This window comes from Genypterus blacodes, unplaced genomic scaffold, assembly GCF_046128005.1.
Source record: "Genypterus blacodes isolate CSIRO-AG114 ecotype Tasmania unplaced genomic scaffold, CSIRO-AGI_Gbla_v1 ptg000064l_1, whole genome shotgun sequence".
Taxonomy (NCBI): Eukaryota; Metazoa; Chordata; class Actinopteri; order Ophidiiformes; family Ophidiidae; genus Genypterus; species Genypterus blacodes.
Window position 1 is genome coordinate 535,697 of NW_027466876.1, and position 17,035 is coordinate 552,731.

Genomic DNA, 17,035 nt, shown 5'->3' on the forward strand with positions numbered 1-17,035 from the left:
GTATAGTACTAAATTCCCAAGTAATATTGATTTCATAAGCCATTACCATCATTATTGCAAAACTCAAAATTCGGTTTTGGAGTTCAGAAGATTCAGAGATTTTATTGTGGCTACTAGGACCTGTGTCACTTTAAATCATGAGGAGTTTATCAAACAAGTGATGAAGTTAAAAAGACACATCAGTGGTTTATTGATTACACAAGTGACACTTATGGCTTCTTTTTGATCCAGAAAGAAAAAATTTCACAAAATAAGCTCTGTAAGTAAAACAGATGTAAAAATTCAGTCTGGTTATAAGCCAAATGGCTTCAGCGTAATTAAAAATAAAAATTTGGAGATGAAAACGTTATTTTCAGTGTAAATCAGGACAAAACAATGACCTGTGTGGATTGATGAGTGAGGTAAAGGTTCAGTCTAGGTGAGTAACCTTTTCTGGTCCACACGTGATTCTGGGTGATCTTTAACCTTACATGCTGCCACACAGAGTCCACATGAGTCCCAGTGAAACCAGTAAGACCAGTGAAGTGGTTCGTCCCTGCAGTCCAGCAGCTGAGTTGTGGATTCTGATGCGACCTTCAACAGAAGGATAAACTGTTTTCCTGTCTCTGATGTAATTTTTCAAAACTGAAATGTCCAAATATCCTGCAGGAGATAAAAACAAAAAGTAGAATAATTAAGAGGTGTTCGCTTCTCTGTGACATCAAGGCAATAAATGACAGCATTGAACAGAAAGTCTCACCACTGGCATGTTTGAGTCTCTCCTCTTTGATCATGGCGAAACCGTCTCCTCCATCCACCAGGAAGGACGGCATCACCACCTTGTAAACCTCCTCGTCCTGTACGGGCTCATAATGAGGAACGCGACACTCTGTGCAGAGGACATTGAGGCTCCTCACTCGCTGCTGTGGGGCTTTGGTCACATCAAACTCTACATGAAATCCTGTTGGAGTACAGGGGGACGTCAGAGGGTTCTAAACTTTGATACTACAGGATTTCTTCTATCACTGTATCCTAATAAAAGAGAATAGAAAGGGGATTCAACTTCAGATACCAGAAACTTGTATGAATTCTCCAGTGCCTTGTCCGTATCGTCTCACTGAGTGTTCAAAGACTTTCCTCAGCGTGGAGCCTTTGAGATGCACAAGGTCGAATGTTCCTCCAAAGGGCAAGACAGAGATCAGGTCCTCCATGGTGATGGTTCCTAAAAACACAACACTTGTGTAATGCTTCATTAACACGGCATTAGTTGGTCCTTCATAGGGTCTTACCATTTCTGCTGCGTTCATCAATAGGACCGCGGACACCTCCTCCATTTAAGATGCAGGTGCTAACTTGGTTCCAGTGGAGCTCATCTGTAGCTCTGATGTTGTTAAACACCTAAATGATGAAGCCAGAGAGTAGATTCCCTCAGTCCTACAGATTTTTAGAGATTTTCATTAAAGGTGAGGAGGGTTAGGGGAAAGCGGCCTAAGGCCTCTACAATCCATCAACAACATGTATATCATACAGAAGGGTACTGCTGATCATCCTCCAGAGTGAGAGTGTTACCATGGCGTCACAGATCAGGTTTCCCAGGTTACATTCACGAAAACGACATTCTTCAAAACTCCCATTTAGGTAAACCAGGGTCTTTCCCACGACCTGAGAGGAGTAATTTGCCAGAGCCTTCTTCCATTGCTCCACTTCAGCAAGAACCACTGGATCTACAACAGACATCGCTCCATTTTAGAGGAAGGTGAGGTAATAAACCACAATAAAACCTGTTTTACAACCGACTGCTTGAAAACAACAGTGATTTCACCAATTTCAATTTGCTGATCTATAAATAACGCAACTCTCGGTCCTTACCCTGTTGGACGAGGCCATCCAGCAGTATTGGGTTGCCTGTGGAAGTCAGCACGTTCCCAGCTTCATCAAAGCTCACCTTGAGAGAACCTAGATATTTTCCAAAGGCGTAGGCCTGCACAACGGGAACATCACGTCCATCCTCTGACTTCACAATGAAAGGATACGGACCTGCAGGAACCTCAGATGATGGAGGTGAACCTGGACAGAAAGAGACATTGAACATGGATGAACCTCTGTTTGGGGCTTGAAACATGCAACAATGAAGTGTGGTGGAGATATTGTGGAATCCATAGTGTGTTTTCTATCTATATTCAGGAGATGAGCTACTGTATGTCACCAACTCTGAATAAATGATTGTATTGTTATAAGTATCTATAGTATCTACCTCTTTGCCCAGATTTAGTATTTTGGCAGTAACTCACAAAGATGGAAACCACTAAAAAGCATTTATGACTCTGGTCTAGTTGGTTCCACCGATGTCCATGCAAGTGTCCATAAATGGTTGAAGTGGCTCACACGGGAGCTCTTGAACACACTGCTGACAGCTTCACCTTCTCACCAGTGATGCTCCTCTGTACAAGACTCCCAACTAGGGGGGTGGGGGGAAGCGACACTACCAACATTCATTTTTGTAACGGCGCTGAGCTCTTACTGTTTGCTCAGAGTTTTATTTCCGTCATATGATTCAGACGTACAAACCTGAAAACTGCAGCTCTTGTCTGGGCAGTAACAAGTCCACTTTGTTTATATATCAGACTGCTAAGTTATTTGTGATGTCCACGTGTGCAGACGTGGGTTTATTCTGGGCCAAACCACAAGACAAAGACTCAAAGTTTCCGCTTGAGAGTTTCCCCGAGAGCAAGAACACATAGGTTATAGCAATTTTGACATTTCAATGTGGTTGTAAATGGCTGCAGTTACTTTGAGAATAATGCTATGAATCCTTTGAAGAAAGAAGAAGCTTAACAGTAAAATAAGAGCGGAGAGACCGTTTTAACAAAAATGATCCGGATATATTATACTAGAAAACTAGAGGAGAGCTCATGTTAGTTGCTGTGTTAGACCCAGATTTATGGATTATGTTGCCATGGCAGTAAACAGCAAGGTAGGAGAGTTATACTTGCGCGACATTAGGGCCTTTCACACATTACAGACAAATACTACCATCACTTTCCACTGCAGTCTGACGTGAGTCCAAGCAAGTGTGTAGGCGGGTAAGCTTGAACTCACTTTCAATACCAACTTTCCACTATATGACACAATAAATATACATAAATAAGGAATAATAATACGAGTAATGTGGCATTTGGCGAGATTTAACAGTGGTAGTATTTTCTTACCTGTATAGAGGAAAGTATTGCTGTGTCCTCCAATCACAACATCGACACCACGGACCTTCTTGGCGATCTCCTGGTCCATGGAGAATCCAGAGTGACCCAGAGCAATGATCTTGTTGACCCCCAACGTCTGCAGTTTGTCCACTTGCACCTGCAGGGCCTTCACCTCGTCCTCAAAGACCAAGTGTGGACCTGGACATCACAAAACCTCCATCTTAACATCCTATTTCATCCTTTATCATTTCAAGCACCTGTAAGTTCCGTGGCTTATATGAAGCTAAGTTTAAAGTTTAAATATTTTTTTAATTGCTAGTTTTTCCATTATTTATCATTTAAATGTTCACATTAGAGACTATTTTGCGAGTAGCAGCTTTACACATTCACAGTATTTGAAGTCTTACACGCTGAATATTCAAACTAATATCAGCCTCCAATGTTGGAAGACTCTGTATCATTGTTAGAACCATTTTTAAATGTTTTTTTAAAAAAAGAAAATACTGCACGCTTCACTGTAAATGTATTATGCTGTTATTGTTTTGTCTCAGCTGCTTTAGCAAAATGGAATTTCCTGTTTCTTTGAAAATGAAAATTCTGAAAATGAATTCACTCATTGGTTTGACAGTGCTGTGTAATCACCCTGTCAAGAATGTTATACTTTCACCACCACAACCGGCTGACAAAGCTGAATGGCGGTCGCGCATTCTTCAAAAAGTGCTGTTTCTCATGAATGAATGAGTAGAACGTAATAAAACTCACTACTCAAGCATCAATCAAGCTGATGGTGGAAATGTTGACTTTTGGTGACATTTGAGTGGAAGTGTGCATGCTATACACAAAGCATGAAGCAGGCAGTTTACCAGGCTTGGACAGTGCAGGTGTTTCATGTGATGTGTATCCCACCACACCCACTTTCTCCTTGTCAAGAGTAAATATCTTATATGGTGAATAAGAAGCTCCAAAGGTTGCAGCCAGCGTGTTGTCTGCTTTGATGTTTGCACTCAGAATGGCACACTTGATATCCTGCAGAAATGGCTTCATGAGTCCTTCCACTCCATTGTCAAACTCGTGATTCCCGAATGCCTGAAAATGAGAATAAAAGGGAATTAAGCATTTGTCTGGTAAATAAGATGTTCACCATTTAACAAAAGTGTAATAAGGAAACTAGGTGTGATATTTTATGATTTCTTTGTAGTTAATAAATCTGTGAATGATTTCTGATGTTGACTCATGCTAGATAATCAAGTCAATACAAGAGCAAAGAGTCCAGCGTCTGATTTTGAGAGGCAGATACATTTCAGGGAAAGTAATTCCTTTAATTCTGAAGCAAAGCCATAAATAAAACGAAGAGAAAAGAGAGCAGATCAATTCAGACTATTAAGATAATTAAACCATCTAAGGCCCTGAAGCTCATTGGCTTCTGGTGAATCTGTCAGTCTAATTGATGGTTTTTATAACAGAGGCTCTTCTAGTTTTCATCTGTTTGTCACACACTTCCCTCATCAAAACATTAAACACAACACTATATTATGCCACTTTAGTATAACAGAGACATAATCTGTTTCTGACTGTGATAATAAGTCTTGTTTGCTTGAAGATGATTATATTTCGTATTCACTGACATTTAGTAACTCAATCTTAAAAAAACTAACATCTGTATAAATGTTTTAATATTAGACCATTTTCAAGCCTATTAATGCAAAAGTTCTAAATTGTAATAACTTTGTAAATTGTTTTATTCTGAAAGGATGGATGTCTTATAAGTACATTGTCACTATGAATGAAATCCTTATTAGATGAAATCCTGTTGCTTAATCTGCAGTAATGATGTTTCTTACCATGGCATCATAACCCAGTTTGTTCATAAAATGTGCAGCTTCGGCTCCTTTATAGTAATTAAACCAGATTGTCCCCTGGAACTGGTCTCCCGCGTCCAGCAGCAGGACATTTGTCTCGGATGCTCGTATCTTCTTGATCATCGTGGCTCTCCGGGCCACTCCGGCGAAACAGCTCCCGGAGTCTGCAGTGCATTTCCCGGAGCGCTTGTTGGTCTCCTCCACCCGGGCGTGCACGTCGTTAGTGTGCAGGAGAACCAGGTCCAAGGCCGCCGAGCCGAGCGAGGAGAAGCCGAGCAGGAGAGCGCACAGGCGGGGGAGGCAGAGGCGCATCGCTCCCATCTCTCCACGGAGCTTTGTCCCGCTCTAGCCTTCTTCTTCTCTACTACCTGTATGTCTTCACGACAATTAACAGGTTTTTTCTGAATTACAATGCTGCTGATGACCGCATAATTCTGTCAGACGTTCCTGTGTGTGTGCGTGTGTGCGTGTGTGATGAGAAAGTGTGAGAGAGAGAGGGAGGGAGAGAGAGAGAGAGGGGTGGGGAGGACATTAGTGGGAGTCTTAATAATTGCGCTGTAAAAAATCGACTGAACTTCGTGAAAAGTTTGCACATTTTGTTGAAAAACCCACAGAATAAATGTAAAACTGCAACAATAAATCTTTGGCCACTACGAGGCAGAAAATACTCATTATAATTGGAGGAACACACATCTTTGTGTACTATCGGAAAGTGTCATGATGACCTGCTTCTCCAGCTGCAGTCTATGGAACACAAGCTGCTTAACATTCATATTTCATTCAAATTCCCAGCAGCAGTACTTGGTTGAGTGAGTGCAAACAGTCAACCAAGTGTAACTGTTCTGGAGTGAGCAAGGCCAGTAGAGAGAGAGAGAGAGAGAGAGAGAGAGAGAGAGAGAGAGAGAGAGAGAGAGAGGGAGAGAGAGAGAGAGAGAGAGAGAGAGAGAGATAGAGAGACAGAGAGAGAGAGACAGAGAGACAGACACACACACACACACAGAGCTCCTGCTTTACATGTGTGATATCTATATTACAAAACTGGTGTGTTTTCTGTTTGTAGTTGCTCGTTTTCTGAGTGTGTGTTTGTGTGTGTGGCTGTATTATTTGTAGACTTAGACACTTAGGTTCCAAAGACAACCCTAAACTCTGATGTTGGCTTCAGAACATCTTGTTACAGTAACTCCATTACGCCACCAAGGAAGTCATGCGTAGTCATCAGGGATACAGACAGTAAGGTGTGTGTATACACTCATGCAAACTCAACACCACAGATGATACCTAGATGGACTGATACTCCTGCTTCTGTCCACCCACCTCAACATTCTGGATAAATATGACACATACTCTACACTCCACTTTGCCCTGCACAGTTCCACTCTCTCCATTTGTTTGCCTTTCAGGAGAAGCCAGTGAAAACATGTGAAGCCCACACTGTTTTCATTCACACTGTAACGGCCGAGAAAATAAAGGTAGTTTCTTTAATTGGTACCAAATCCTTTAAGTATAGAGAACCCCAAGCTTTTTGGTGAACTTTGAGATCTTGGTTGTAGCACTTTACTTCACTTTAACTATTATTAGCCAATGTGTAACTCGGGTGATGACTCAGACTGGAACGACCGTCCTCCAGTGACATCACCTACAGTTTAATAATTCATTAGATCACATTCCATATCCATACGTCACTGATATCCAAACTAAGACTTTGCACTCTAAGCTCTCTTCAGTGTTCACACTCTGGAGACCGCCTCCTTTGCAATCCACACACTCTCTCTCTCTCTCTCTCTCTCTCTCTCTCAAGTCTCTTTTGACTATTACCATAATGAGCAGCATTATTAACCTTGCAGCAGTAGTGGAAGTACAGGTTATACCACAACAATGTCAACACTCAATTAGAACGTGTGCATTAAAGATCTGCTTGGGGACAAATGTTACTTTCAAAACTAAAACAATGAGTGTTGTCAGTGAGTGTTGTTTAAAGGAAAGGTAAACACGCCCCTGTCCCCTCTGGTTTTATGCTATAAAGCCATCATGACCCCTTAATTCTATCTCCCAGTGCCTGTCATGTGGCCCATCCCACAGACATTCATCTTCAGCTCAGACACCTTCTTCAGTCTTCCAGTGAACTAAAAGACACAGAACACTGAAACACACAGCTCAGCAGAAGCTCCACCCAACAGACCAGACACTGTTGCAGATCCGACCAGCCATCAGAATCAGAATCAGAGAGACCTGGAGCTTGTACTACAAAGGAAGCTCAACAGACCATGGCCTTGTTTGCGTAAGCTGGCTTGACAAAATCAAAAACCCTCAAATCAAGCTTAATCATTATCTCAACGCAGCTAATCAAGAGACATTGTTAATGAGGCGTGTTCTCATAAAAGGGGGTGTGGCTGCAAATACAAAGAATGGTCACATGCGTCAGACATATTTCCAGTCAGAGGAGCTTGTGTGTGTCACGTGTGATCGACTATCACTTGCTCATCATTATTGTTTTAGTTGCAACCCTGGCAGCATGAAACGCAGAGCAAAGCAAGTAAGAAGCGTACATAAATACTGTCTGCCTTCCGGCAATCACTCCCCCCCCCCGTCAACAAAAGCCTGTGACCGGTAGATCGCCCTGCTCTTTGTCCGATAGTAAGGCTCCTGTGGGCTGATGGTGACATAAAAATGGCCCGCGACAGGAAAAAGGTTCCCCACCCCTGACCTAAAGAAAGGGATCCTGCAGGAACGGTGACGCTATTTTCCAAAATAGATGATTGGTCAAGAGGCAGTGCCACACCAGCCCGTTGTTATTACCGAAATCTTCTCCGTGTTTCATTACAAAAGTTTTGATCATTTAATTTATTCATATTATAGAAAGTTGATTATTCTTTTATAAATTAGTTGAGTATTCCTTTAGGCAGCGTATTAAATCTGCTGAAATTGCAAATCAAATTTTGTTTTAATAACTGTTAGCAGTATTTGATTAACTTTCATGTCTTTTGCATTTTTTGTCATTTGAAATTATTGGTCTGATGGTGAATAACATAACATCCATAGCAGGAAAAGAGGGAAGGAAAATAATCAATCCATCCAGGGAAAAAAAAATGTGACACAAAAAAAATAGCACTTTGGTGCAAAGTGATTTATTAATATATAAAGTATGAAAATAGGAAAAATTAATTAGTTTTAAAAACATATCAAACTTCACTTTTGATGTTGCCAATTTAAATTTTTACACCTGCACCTTCTATACCACCACCTACTCCTCTCTCCTCCGGGGAGAGACTCCACATAGACCCATCAGATTACCCACAAAGCCTCTGGAGGGAGCACTCAGAATAAAGACAATTAATATCAACATTTATGCTGGAAACCCTCATAATAATCCCATTTATGCCACATTAGTGGAATTTAGACATTTGGACATGCGGTGAAGGGTGTTGTGTGTGTATGTTTGGGTTTAGCCTGTGGTTCCAAATTGGTCCATTCAAAGGCCTACAGACCCGGTAAGTGATCACCAAATACAGTATATCCAGAATCCTACAGCTGCAAAACTGTATGACTTTAAATCTTGAGGAGTTTATCAGACTAGTGATGGAGCTAAAAAGATAGGAGTTTTATTAATTACACAAGTGACACTTCTGGCTCCTTTTTGATTTTGAAAGGACAAATATTACAGAAAGAAACCCAGCTCAGCTCTGAGATTAAAACAAGCTCAGCATATGGTCAGCAATGGCCCCTGAGTCTAAGCTACAGTATTTTAGCACTTTGTTTGGATGCTAAAATTAAAAATCACAAAACCGCTCCAATAAATGTGTTCTTCAGTATAAATGAGACAGAAGAAGAAAAATATTCAATGAAGGTAAGTAACGTCTCTGTAACCTTTAACTTTAACTTAAATGTTGCAACACAGAGTCCAGATGATTCCAAGTAAGACCAGTGAAGAGGTTCGTCCCTGCAGTCCAGCAGCTGCACTGGTGAACATGATGCGAACTTCAACACCTGGAAAAACTGCTTTCCTTTCTGTGATGTAGTTGGCCACAACTGAAATGTCCAATTCTCCTGGAGGAAGAATTAAGAGGTTTGTTTCACTGTGACATTAGGCAGGTAAAAAACCTTTAACCGTATTTCAAATTGAGATTAAGGATTTGATAGATAGAGTTGAGAATATTTTTGGATACAATTTTAGACATACTAAAAAGTCCTGGCTGTGTCTTACGCCTATTGTTCGAGTATTTCAATACTTGGAAGCAGAGTACTATTTGGAGGATTCATTTTTGGTGGCACAAGTATCTTGACCTACACTTACACTGGATCTTGAGGGATGAAGAAGTAATAAATATTGTGGCACACCGCCTAGCCGGGCAGAATGCGCCGTCAAATTTAAAATCAACAGGAAGTCCCACCAGTGTCATATTTGAGTCGCTCCTCTTCGATCATGGAGTAACCGTCTCCTCCATTCGCCATGAAGGACGGCATCACCACCGTGTAAACCTTCTCGTCCTGTACGGGCTCATAACGAGGAACACCACAGTCTGTGCAGAGGACAGTGAGGGTCCTCACTCGCTGCTGTGGGTCTTTGCTCATATCAAACTCCACATGAAATCCTGTTAGAGCACAGGGAGACGTCAGTGGTCTGGAACTCATCTCTTTTTGGACTAGAAGAAGGGGCGTGGCTTCAGCGTAGTAAGCCTACCTAAATCTGATCCCACCTTTAAAGCCAGCATAAGCCCCACCCTTTATTTCCTAAGAATACACAAAATATAATAAAATTCAATTTGAAATCCTTCCACCCTTTTAATGAGCTTTGTTGTTCATTCTCTTTCCTTCCCCCCTTCCTTCAATCAGACATTCATCCTTCAAGTTAACCTGTTTCTTTACTTTAAAGCACCAATATTGTCTATTTAAAATATGTATGCATTTATAAATGTATATTTTAAAAATAAGCTTTCTTATTTCCTTTACTTCTTCAACTGATTTGAAATGACAAATGTCACCAAGACTGGACATATGAGTTGTTTTAGCATGGCGAGTTCAGTGCATTCTACTGCTGTTATCTATTGCACTGCTATCATCTATAGTGACGATCTCACTATGACCTCACTCATTTTACTTTTACACAGCAGGATTTCTTCCATGACTGTATCACAATAAAGGACAATAGAAATGAGATTAAACTTCAGATACCTGATACTTGCAGGAATTCTCCAGTGCCTTGTCCATATCTTCTCACTGAGTGTTCGAAAACTTTCTTCAGTGTGGAGCCGTTGAGCTGCACAAGGTCCACGGTCTCTTCGAAGGGCATGACAGGACTCAGGCACTCCAGGCTGATTGATCCTAAAACGACAAGTCAGCGCTGTTAGTTCAAATAACGATGCATCTTTCAGTCTTACAACCATCTCTCAAAATAATCTAGTCCAGAATCCTGTCAAATGTCATTTTGTGTTTAATATATGTACATATGAAGTATTGTGCAGCTTCTATAAAAGTCAGGGCCTCACCGTTTTGTTTGCGCTCATCAATAGAGGAGCGGATGCCTCCAGCATTCATGAAGCAGGCACTGACGTGGCTCCAGTGGTGCTCATCTGTGGTTCTGATGTTATGTTGCACCTGAAGGATGGAGGCAGAAAGCAGATTTATTTTCACACCACCAGCACAAGTATTTTTAATCACATTCACAAATCACATACAGTTCATGCAGTTGCACACATTTACAGTTTCCTGGTGAACAACGAAGGAAAGGATAAGATCGAAATGAAAAAAAAGTATTAAACATAATTTGACATTAAGGGTGACAAATTTGGATTTGAGAATATCTTCATTTCTGATGAACCAGAACATTTTCCATTGATCAAGTCTGGGACATATACAGTATATTAATCCACCGACACTATCGCAGACTCTAAAAAAGGTATAATTATCATGCAGAAGTGTACTGCTGATCATCATTCAGAGTCAGAGTGTTACCATGGCATCACAGATCAGGTTTCCCAGGTTACATTCACGAAAACGACATTCTTCAAAACTCCCATTTAGGTAAACCAGAGTCTTTCCCACGACCTGAGAGGAGAAATTTGCCAGAGCCTTCTTCCATTGCTCCACTTCAGCAAGAACCACTGGATCTACAACAGACATCGCTCCATTTTAGAGGAAGGTGAGGTAATAAACCACAATATGATCATTATATTGTCATTTATACCTCATAAAAACCTGATCTACTCATGGAAAATTAACTAGTCCCTTAATAAATGTATTACCAACAAGAATAAATATCATTGTAAATTAGCATGTTAAATGAAATACCACAATCAAAGATGTTAAACTCAACTTTGGACAATAAATGAAAATAAATCTCATCTTACACCATGATAGAACCTTTGCCCCCCTCTGTCCTCCTAACCCTGTTTGACGCTGCCATCCAGCAGTATTGGGTTGCCTTTGGAGGTCACCACGTTCCCAGCTTCATCAAAGCTCACCTTGAGAAAACCTAGATATTTTCCAAAGGCGTAGGCCTGCACAACGGGAACATCACGTCCATCCTCTGACTTCACAATAAAAGGATACGGACCATCAGGAACCTCAGATGATGGAGGTGAACCTGGACAGAAAGAGAACATGGATGATCTCTTTTTGGGCATTTGAAGAAAACAAATTTGAGATGATAAAACATTAAGGTAAGGTAAAAAGATTAATGTTGGAAATCTCCAATTCAACATGTGTTTCCTTGGCAAAATCAGTTCTGCCAAATAGAAACTGCAGGTTTTCAGGAAGTTCAGACAACTTCAGAAAATCTGGTTTTAAATCTTCATCAAATAACCAATATGGAGCCAAGAAGATTATTAATAGATTATTGTGTTGTCAGCTTTGGGGTTAGTTTCATAACTAATTCATTCTTTATCCTGAACCCTTCATTTGACACATTATGCTTCATTCATTCATCAACTGACTTACATTCTTCAATCCAAAAACAAGTCAATACTAAACACAATCAGTTTGTCCACGGTGAATCACAGCACAAGCAAGGTCAACATAGCTTGGGGTTGAAATGATAATAAGTAGAAGGCAATGGCTCACATGAAGACGAAACAAACAAAATAGATACAATAATAATAAATATATAAAAAACTTGAGAATGTGCATGTGACACACCCAGATACTTAAATGCAGAAGGAGTGATAAAGAAACATAAAGGAACATTAAGGAAACACAAAATCTTTAAAAATCATTTAGAAAATGTAAAAACATCAAAACGTGAAATGATTACGAGAAAAAACAACATGATAAAACTCAACACACAGGAAAAACATTCATTACACTGTATCAGCTGTGAGATCATTGAGTTGGTTTGGCAACATTTTTTTTTGGTTTCTAATGGCACCTTATGAATACAGAGGTGAAGATAACACCTGTGGTATATTTTGCTTGTATATCTAGTATCTCAATAAGAACATATATTCATTTTACTAGGGAAGGCCTTACAGCTGACAATGGACAAAGGAAAAGTGAACTGAACCGGACAAGGAATGTAAATAGCACCTGAGGTCAGCCGTTTAAGCCTTGGGCTTAAACGGCTGGCCTATAGATAACAGTCTAAATACATATATTCATGTTAAGAGTAAAGATAAAAGTTTACATGCCAAATAAAGGCCATTATAAAATGAACTGTTGCTCCCTCAGGATGGCCACGTAGTGTTTACAGTGGTCTCAGGCGGTTTGTCAATATCCACTGAAACGGGTCTTTTCTTGAGTGACAATCAACTGTATAAATACGTCTGAAAGTCGGAGTTCGGGAGGCGACTCATTCCGGCTGCAGAGTCTCTCACAAGCGTTCCATGGTGCTTGTTATGATGCTGTACTTTGTATAATAAAACCCCATTATACAAGCAAAGACAGTGTCAGCGGAGATCCTTCCTTCCTTCATCTTCACATCATCGCAACCCAAGATTACACTAAAGACCCAAGACCCAACCTAACCCATCTGGAATGCATAGAAAGGTGCGGTCTTCATACCAGCACTGGTGTAGTGAGTAATCCATGGTTAAAAAACACCCAGGACAAATGTAAAAGAATGTTGAGAGGCCATCTTCAAGTTGCCTTTGTCAGATCTATTTCTGGCAAGATGCAGGAGTACCAAGAGCCACAAGAAAAAGTTAAGACATTAACTCTCCAGAGAGAGAGAGAGAGAGAGAGAGAGAGAGAGAGAGAGGGAGAGAGAGAGAGGGAGGGAGAGAGAGAGAGAGAGAGAAGCACAGCAAATATAACGATAGTACAAGTGTAAATATGACTAATGATATTAATACTAATGGCAGGACAGGGTCTTTATCTCTACAGGTCAGACTTCCACAACAACCAGAGACGAGAGAACACAGAAAACTCTGGGGAAGAAGTAGATTTAGTGGAATGCAGTGATAATACAATGTCATGGATGCACAGCTAGAGAGGGGAGGAGGATAGAGGAGCTCAATGCATCATGGGAAGTCCCATAACTAGCATCTAGTCCAAAAAGGACCAGCCCCAACCACTATATCAAAAAGGAAAGCCTAATCTTACACGTAGAGAGGGTGTCAGCCCCCCAGACCAGAGGATGAGAATGATCTCTTTTCCTAGTTTTGGTCAGGGCATGTGCAGCTGCATTCTGGACCAAATGGAGAGTCTTTAGAAACTTCGGGGCGGCAGTAGCTCAGTCCATAGGGATTCAGCCTGGGAACCGCAGGGTCGACGGTTCGAGTCCTGTATGGACCAAGTAAGTGGACTGGTAGCTGGTGAGTTGCCAGTTTGCCTCCAGGGCACTGCCGAGGTGCCCCTGAGCAAGGCACCGAACCCCCAACTGCTCCATGGGCGCCGTAAATGGCTGCCCTGCACCCCCTCTGTAATGCATGTGCTTGTGTGTGTGTGATATGAGGGGGTCCAAGATAAATTTCAATTGTGTGTGTTGGAAGTCGCTTTGGATAAAAGCGTCTGCTAAATGACTGTAAATTAAATTAAAACTTATTAGGGCAGCCTGATAATAATGAATTGCAATAATTCAGCCTCAAATGCGTGGACAAGTTTTCCTGCATCATTCTGTGACAGAATGTGGCTGATTTTTATGATGTTGCGTAAGTGAAAGAATACAGTCCTTGAAATTTGACTTTTATGTTGGCGTAAATGACAAATCCTGATCAAAGATGACTCCTAGATGGAGGCCAATGCAACTTCATCTATGCAGACTGTAAGGACAGGATAAGACTCCACTATTATCATATTATAATTAAAAACATGAATCGATTGAACCAACAGGTCCCACGTGAGTAATGTTGCGTCTCTCCTAGTTTGCATACTCATTAATCCGTACGATCTATTTGTATTGTTGTAACCAAGACAATGATCCTTGAGTGGGTTTGACGACATTGTTTCAGTTGTTTCTATAAAAGGTGTGTATTTGTAGTACAGTGACTGTCTCAGCCACATTCTTTTCTGACAAGATTGATGAGTGTCAAGAGATCATAGTTTCCTTCAAACAAGCTTACACCCCATTTGGTTTGAACACATTTTCTATTGTTGTTGTATCAGGTGAAGAGAAAACTCAATCAATTATTTATCTATTATTATTGTGAGATAACTAAATCAGAATACTAAATCTGGATTAGGATCCTACTTTGGCCACCTTCTAAGGAGGTTTCAAAGGGAACAATTTAGATTTGTACCAAAGATGTGTCCACACAGCACAGAGCAATTGCACCTTAAATCTATTTCTTTTAATTCACGGACACTAGATACTACTAACTAACATAAACAAAGAACAACAGCACAAGCACAATGATAAGTTTTGCACAGCCTTCTCCAGGGCTAGTAGTGCTCTAGTAAGAGATAATGGTATTATGTGTAGTGTAGAGTTAATGGGTTAGGGTTAGAAAAAAATCTTCTTGTGCTATTTTTTGTAATTCTGGTATAATTTATTATTTATTTTCAGTGTTCTTCAAATAGCCATGTGGGTGAGTCTAAGCAGGTGTGTAGGTGGTTTTATTCACACATTACATATTGATGTCAACATGTTAATAGAGTAAAGGACCAAAGCTTTCAGTGCACTGAAACACCTATAGGTTTGTCTGTCAACCTCAAGCTTGGACTGGCAATTTTCAGTACAAACTCCTGGTAAAAAGCAGAACATATCCCCTATAAATACACACAAATGGATAAAACCAATGACTTTGCACTGGCAACTACAAATGTGTTTTCAATAAAGATTTAACAGTGGTAGTGGTAGTAACTAGTGGTAGTCCATGGTGAACCCAGAGTGACCCAGGGCAATGATCTTGTTGACCCCCAACGTCTGCAGTTTGTCCACTTGCACCTGCAGGGCCTTCACCTCGTCCTCAAAGACCAAGTGTGGACCTGGACATCACAAAACCTCCATCTTAACTCAGTCATAGAAGGCCACACCCCTTTTAGCCATTTTGGGAGATAAATTTCTTTGAATCAGTTGAGGATTGAAGGGCCTTGCCGGGGTTAAAGGCTTTAGTGACTTTACCTTGTTTAAAGATACAAATAATGTATATATTTTTAAAATCCTGCAATCCTGTAAGCCTCTAACCTCCTCTAACCTCTTAAGAACTTAACCCAAATGAAACACCTTTGTTGACTTTTGATTTGATTTGATATGTGTAAGCTGGGAAAAGATTTCAAATTTGTATTGTAAGACATCTGTACACAGATGTGAGAGAGGAAACAGCAAATAAAACCTAACAAAGACAGAAAGATGAAGCAGGCAGTTTACCAGGCTTGGACAGTGCAGGTGTTTCCTCTGTTGTGTATCCAACCACACCCACTTTCTCCTTGCCAAAGGTAAATATCTTATACGGTGAATAAGAAGTGCCAAAGGTTGCAGCCAGTGTGTTGTCTGTTTTGATGTTTGCACTCAGGACAGCGAACTTGATATCCTGCAAGAATGGTTTCATGAGTCCGTCCAGTCCTTTGTCAAACTCATGATTTCCAAATGCCTGAAAATCAGAAAGAAAGTCAAATTAAAGAATTGGCTCGAAAATGACAAGGTTTTTTCTCTATTGCTGAATTCCAGACTGGAATGTTAGTACTAAGTCATTTCCAAATTTCTGATGCAAAGCTACAAAAATAGAAATAGCAGAGAGCAAATTTATGAATACATTTATGTCCTTGTCCCTACTGTTAAGATAATTAAAAGCAACTAAGCTCTGTAAATTAGCCTCTGGAGACTGATTTCTTATTTATCATCCTGTAACAGAGGCTTGTCTATTTTTAATCTTTTATGGTTTAAGGAACGTTTATCTTCTTTCATCAAAAGCCACTATATTAGACACTTCAGCATTACAGATGTGAAATCTGTATTTATGATTAAGGTAATAATCTTGTAATTTAAGAAAGACTTCACATTATAAAGTGATTTTATTATGAATTATGAATAGATGAAAAAATAAATAAATAAAAACAATATATTCAACTTGCAACAAACACTAATATGAATCATTTTACCCAACAAATATAAATACATGATGGAACACGTTAACAATAAGCACAATCACCTCACCTAACTCATTAGTACTAGTCACTATCACAAGTTCACTTTAAAAAATGAATCATGTAATTGTGCTTTCGGTTATATACAAAATTAATACATACATAAATATATATAATCAATCAATAAATAAAAACAATCACACAGAAGCTGAGTTGTTTTTTTTTGCTGTAATGTGCAGTAATGATGTTTCTTACCATGGCATCATAACTCAGGTTGTTCATGAAATGTGCAACTCCGGCTCCTTTGTAGTAATTAAACCAGACTGTCCCCTGGAACTGGCCTCCAGCGTCCAGCAGCAGGACATTTGTCTCGGATGCTCGTATCTTCTTGATCATCGTGGCTCTCCGGGCCACTCCGGCGAAACAGCTCCCGGAGTCTGCAGTGCATTTCCCGGAGCGCTTGTTGGTCTCCTCCACCCGGGCGTGCACGTCGTTAGTGTGCAGGAGAACCAGGTCCAAGGCCGCCGAGCGGGGCCGCACCAT

The 17,035-nt window shown here is 40.4% G+C and overlaps 2 protein-coding genes across 2 annotated transcripts; both read right to left on the reverse strand.

Annotated features, from left to right (window-relative positions):
• Positions 1–291: 291 nt before the first annotated feature.
• nt5e (5'-nucleotidase, ecto (CD73)) lies at positions 292–5,477 on the reverse strand. The gene is made up of 9 exons (XM_076154872.1): positions 5,021–5,477; positions 4,043–4,265; positions 3,189–3,377; positions 1,849–2,046; positions 1,549–1,703; positions 1,269–1,377; positions 1,052–1,201; positions 740–940; positions 292–642 (listed from the first exon to the last, which is right to left on the reverse strand). The coding sequence occupies exons 1-9, from the start codon at positions 5,357–5,359 to the stop codon at positions 467–469; spliced, it is 1,740 nt and encodes a 579-aa protein (XP_076010987.1). The 5' UTR covers positions 5,360–5,477; the 3' UTR covers positions 292–466.
• A 3,352-nt stretch (positions 5,478–8,829) lies between these two features.
• Positions 8,830–17,035, reverse strand: LOC143004038 (snake venom 5'-nucleotidase-like). Its single transcript, XM_076154873.1, has 11 exons — positions 16,748–17,035; positions 15,777–15,999; positions 15,271–15,394; positions 14,713–14,771; positions 12,170–12,190; positions 11,421–11,618; positions 10,988–11,142; positions 10,522–10,630; positions 10,208–10,357; positions 9,427–9,627; positions 8,830–9,082 (listed from the first exon to the last, which is right to left on the reverse strand). The coding sequence occupies exons 1-11, from the start codon at positions 17,033–17,035 to the stop codon at positions 8,916–8,918; spliced, it is 1,695 nt and encodes a 564-aa protein (XP_076010988.1). The 3' UTR covers positions 8,830–8,915.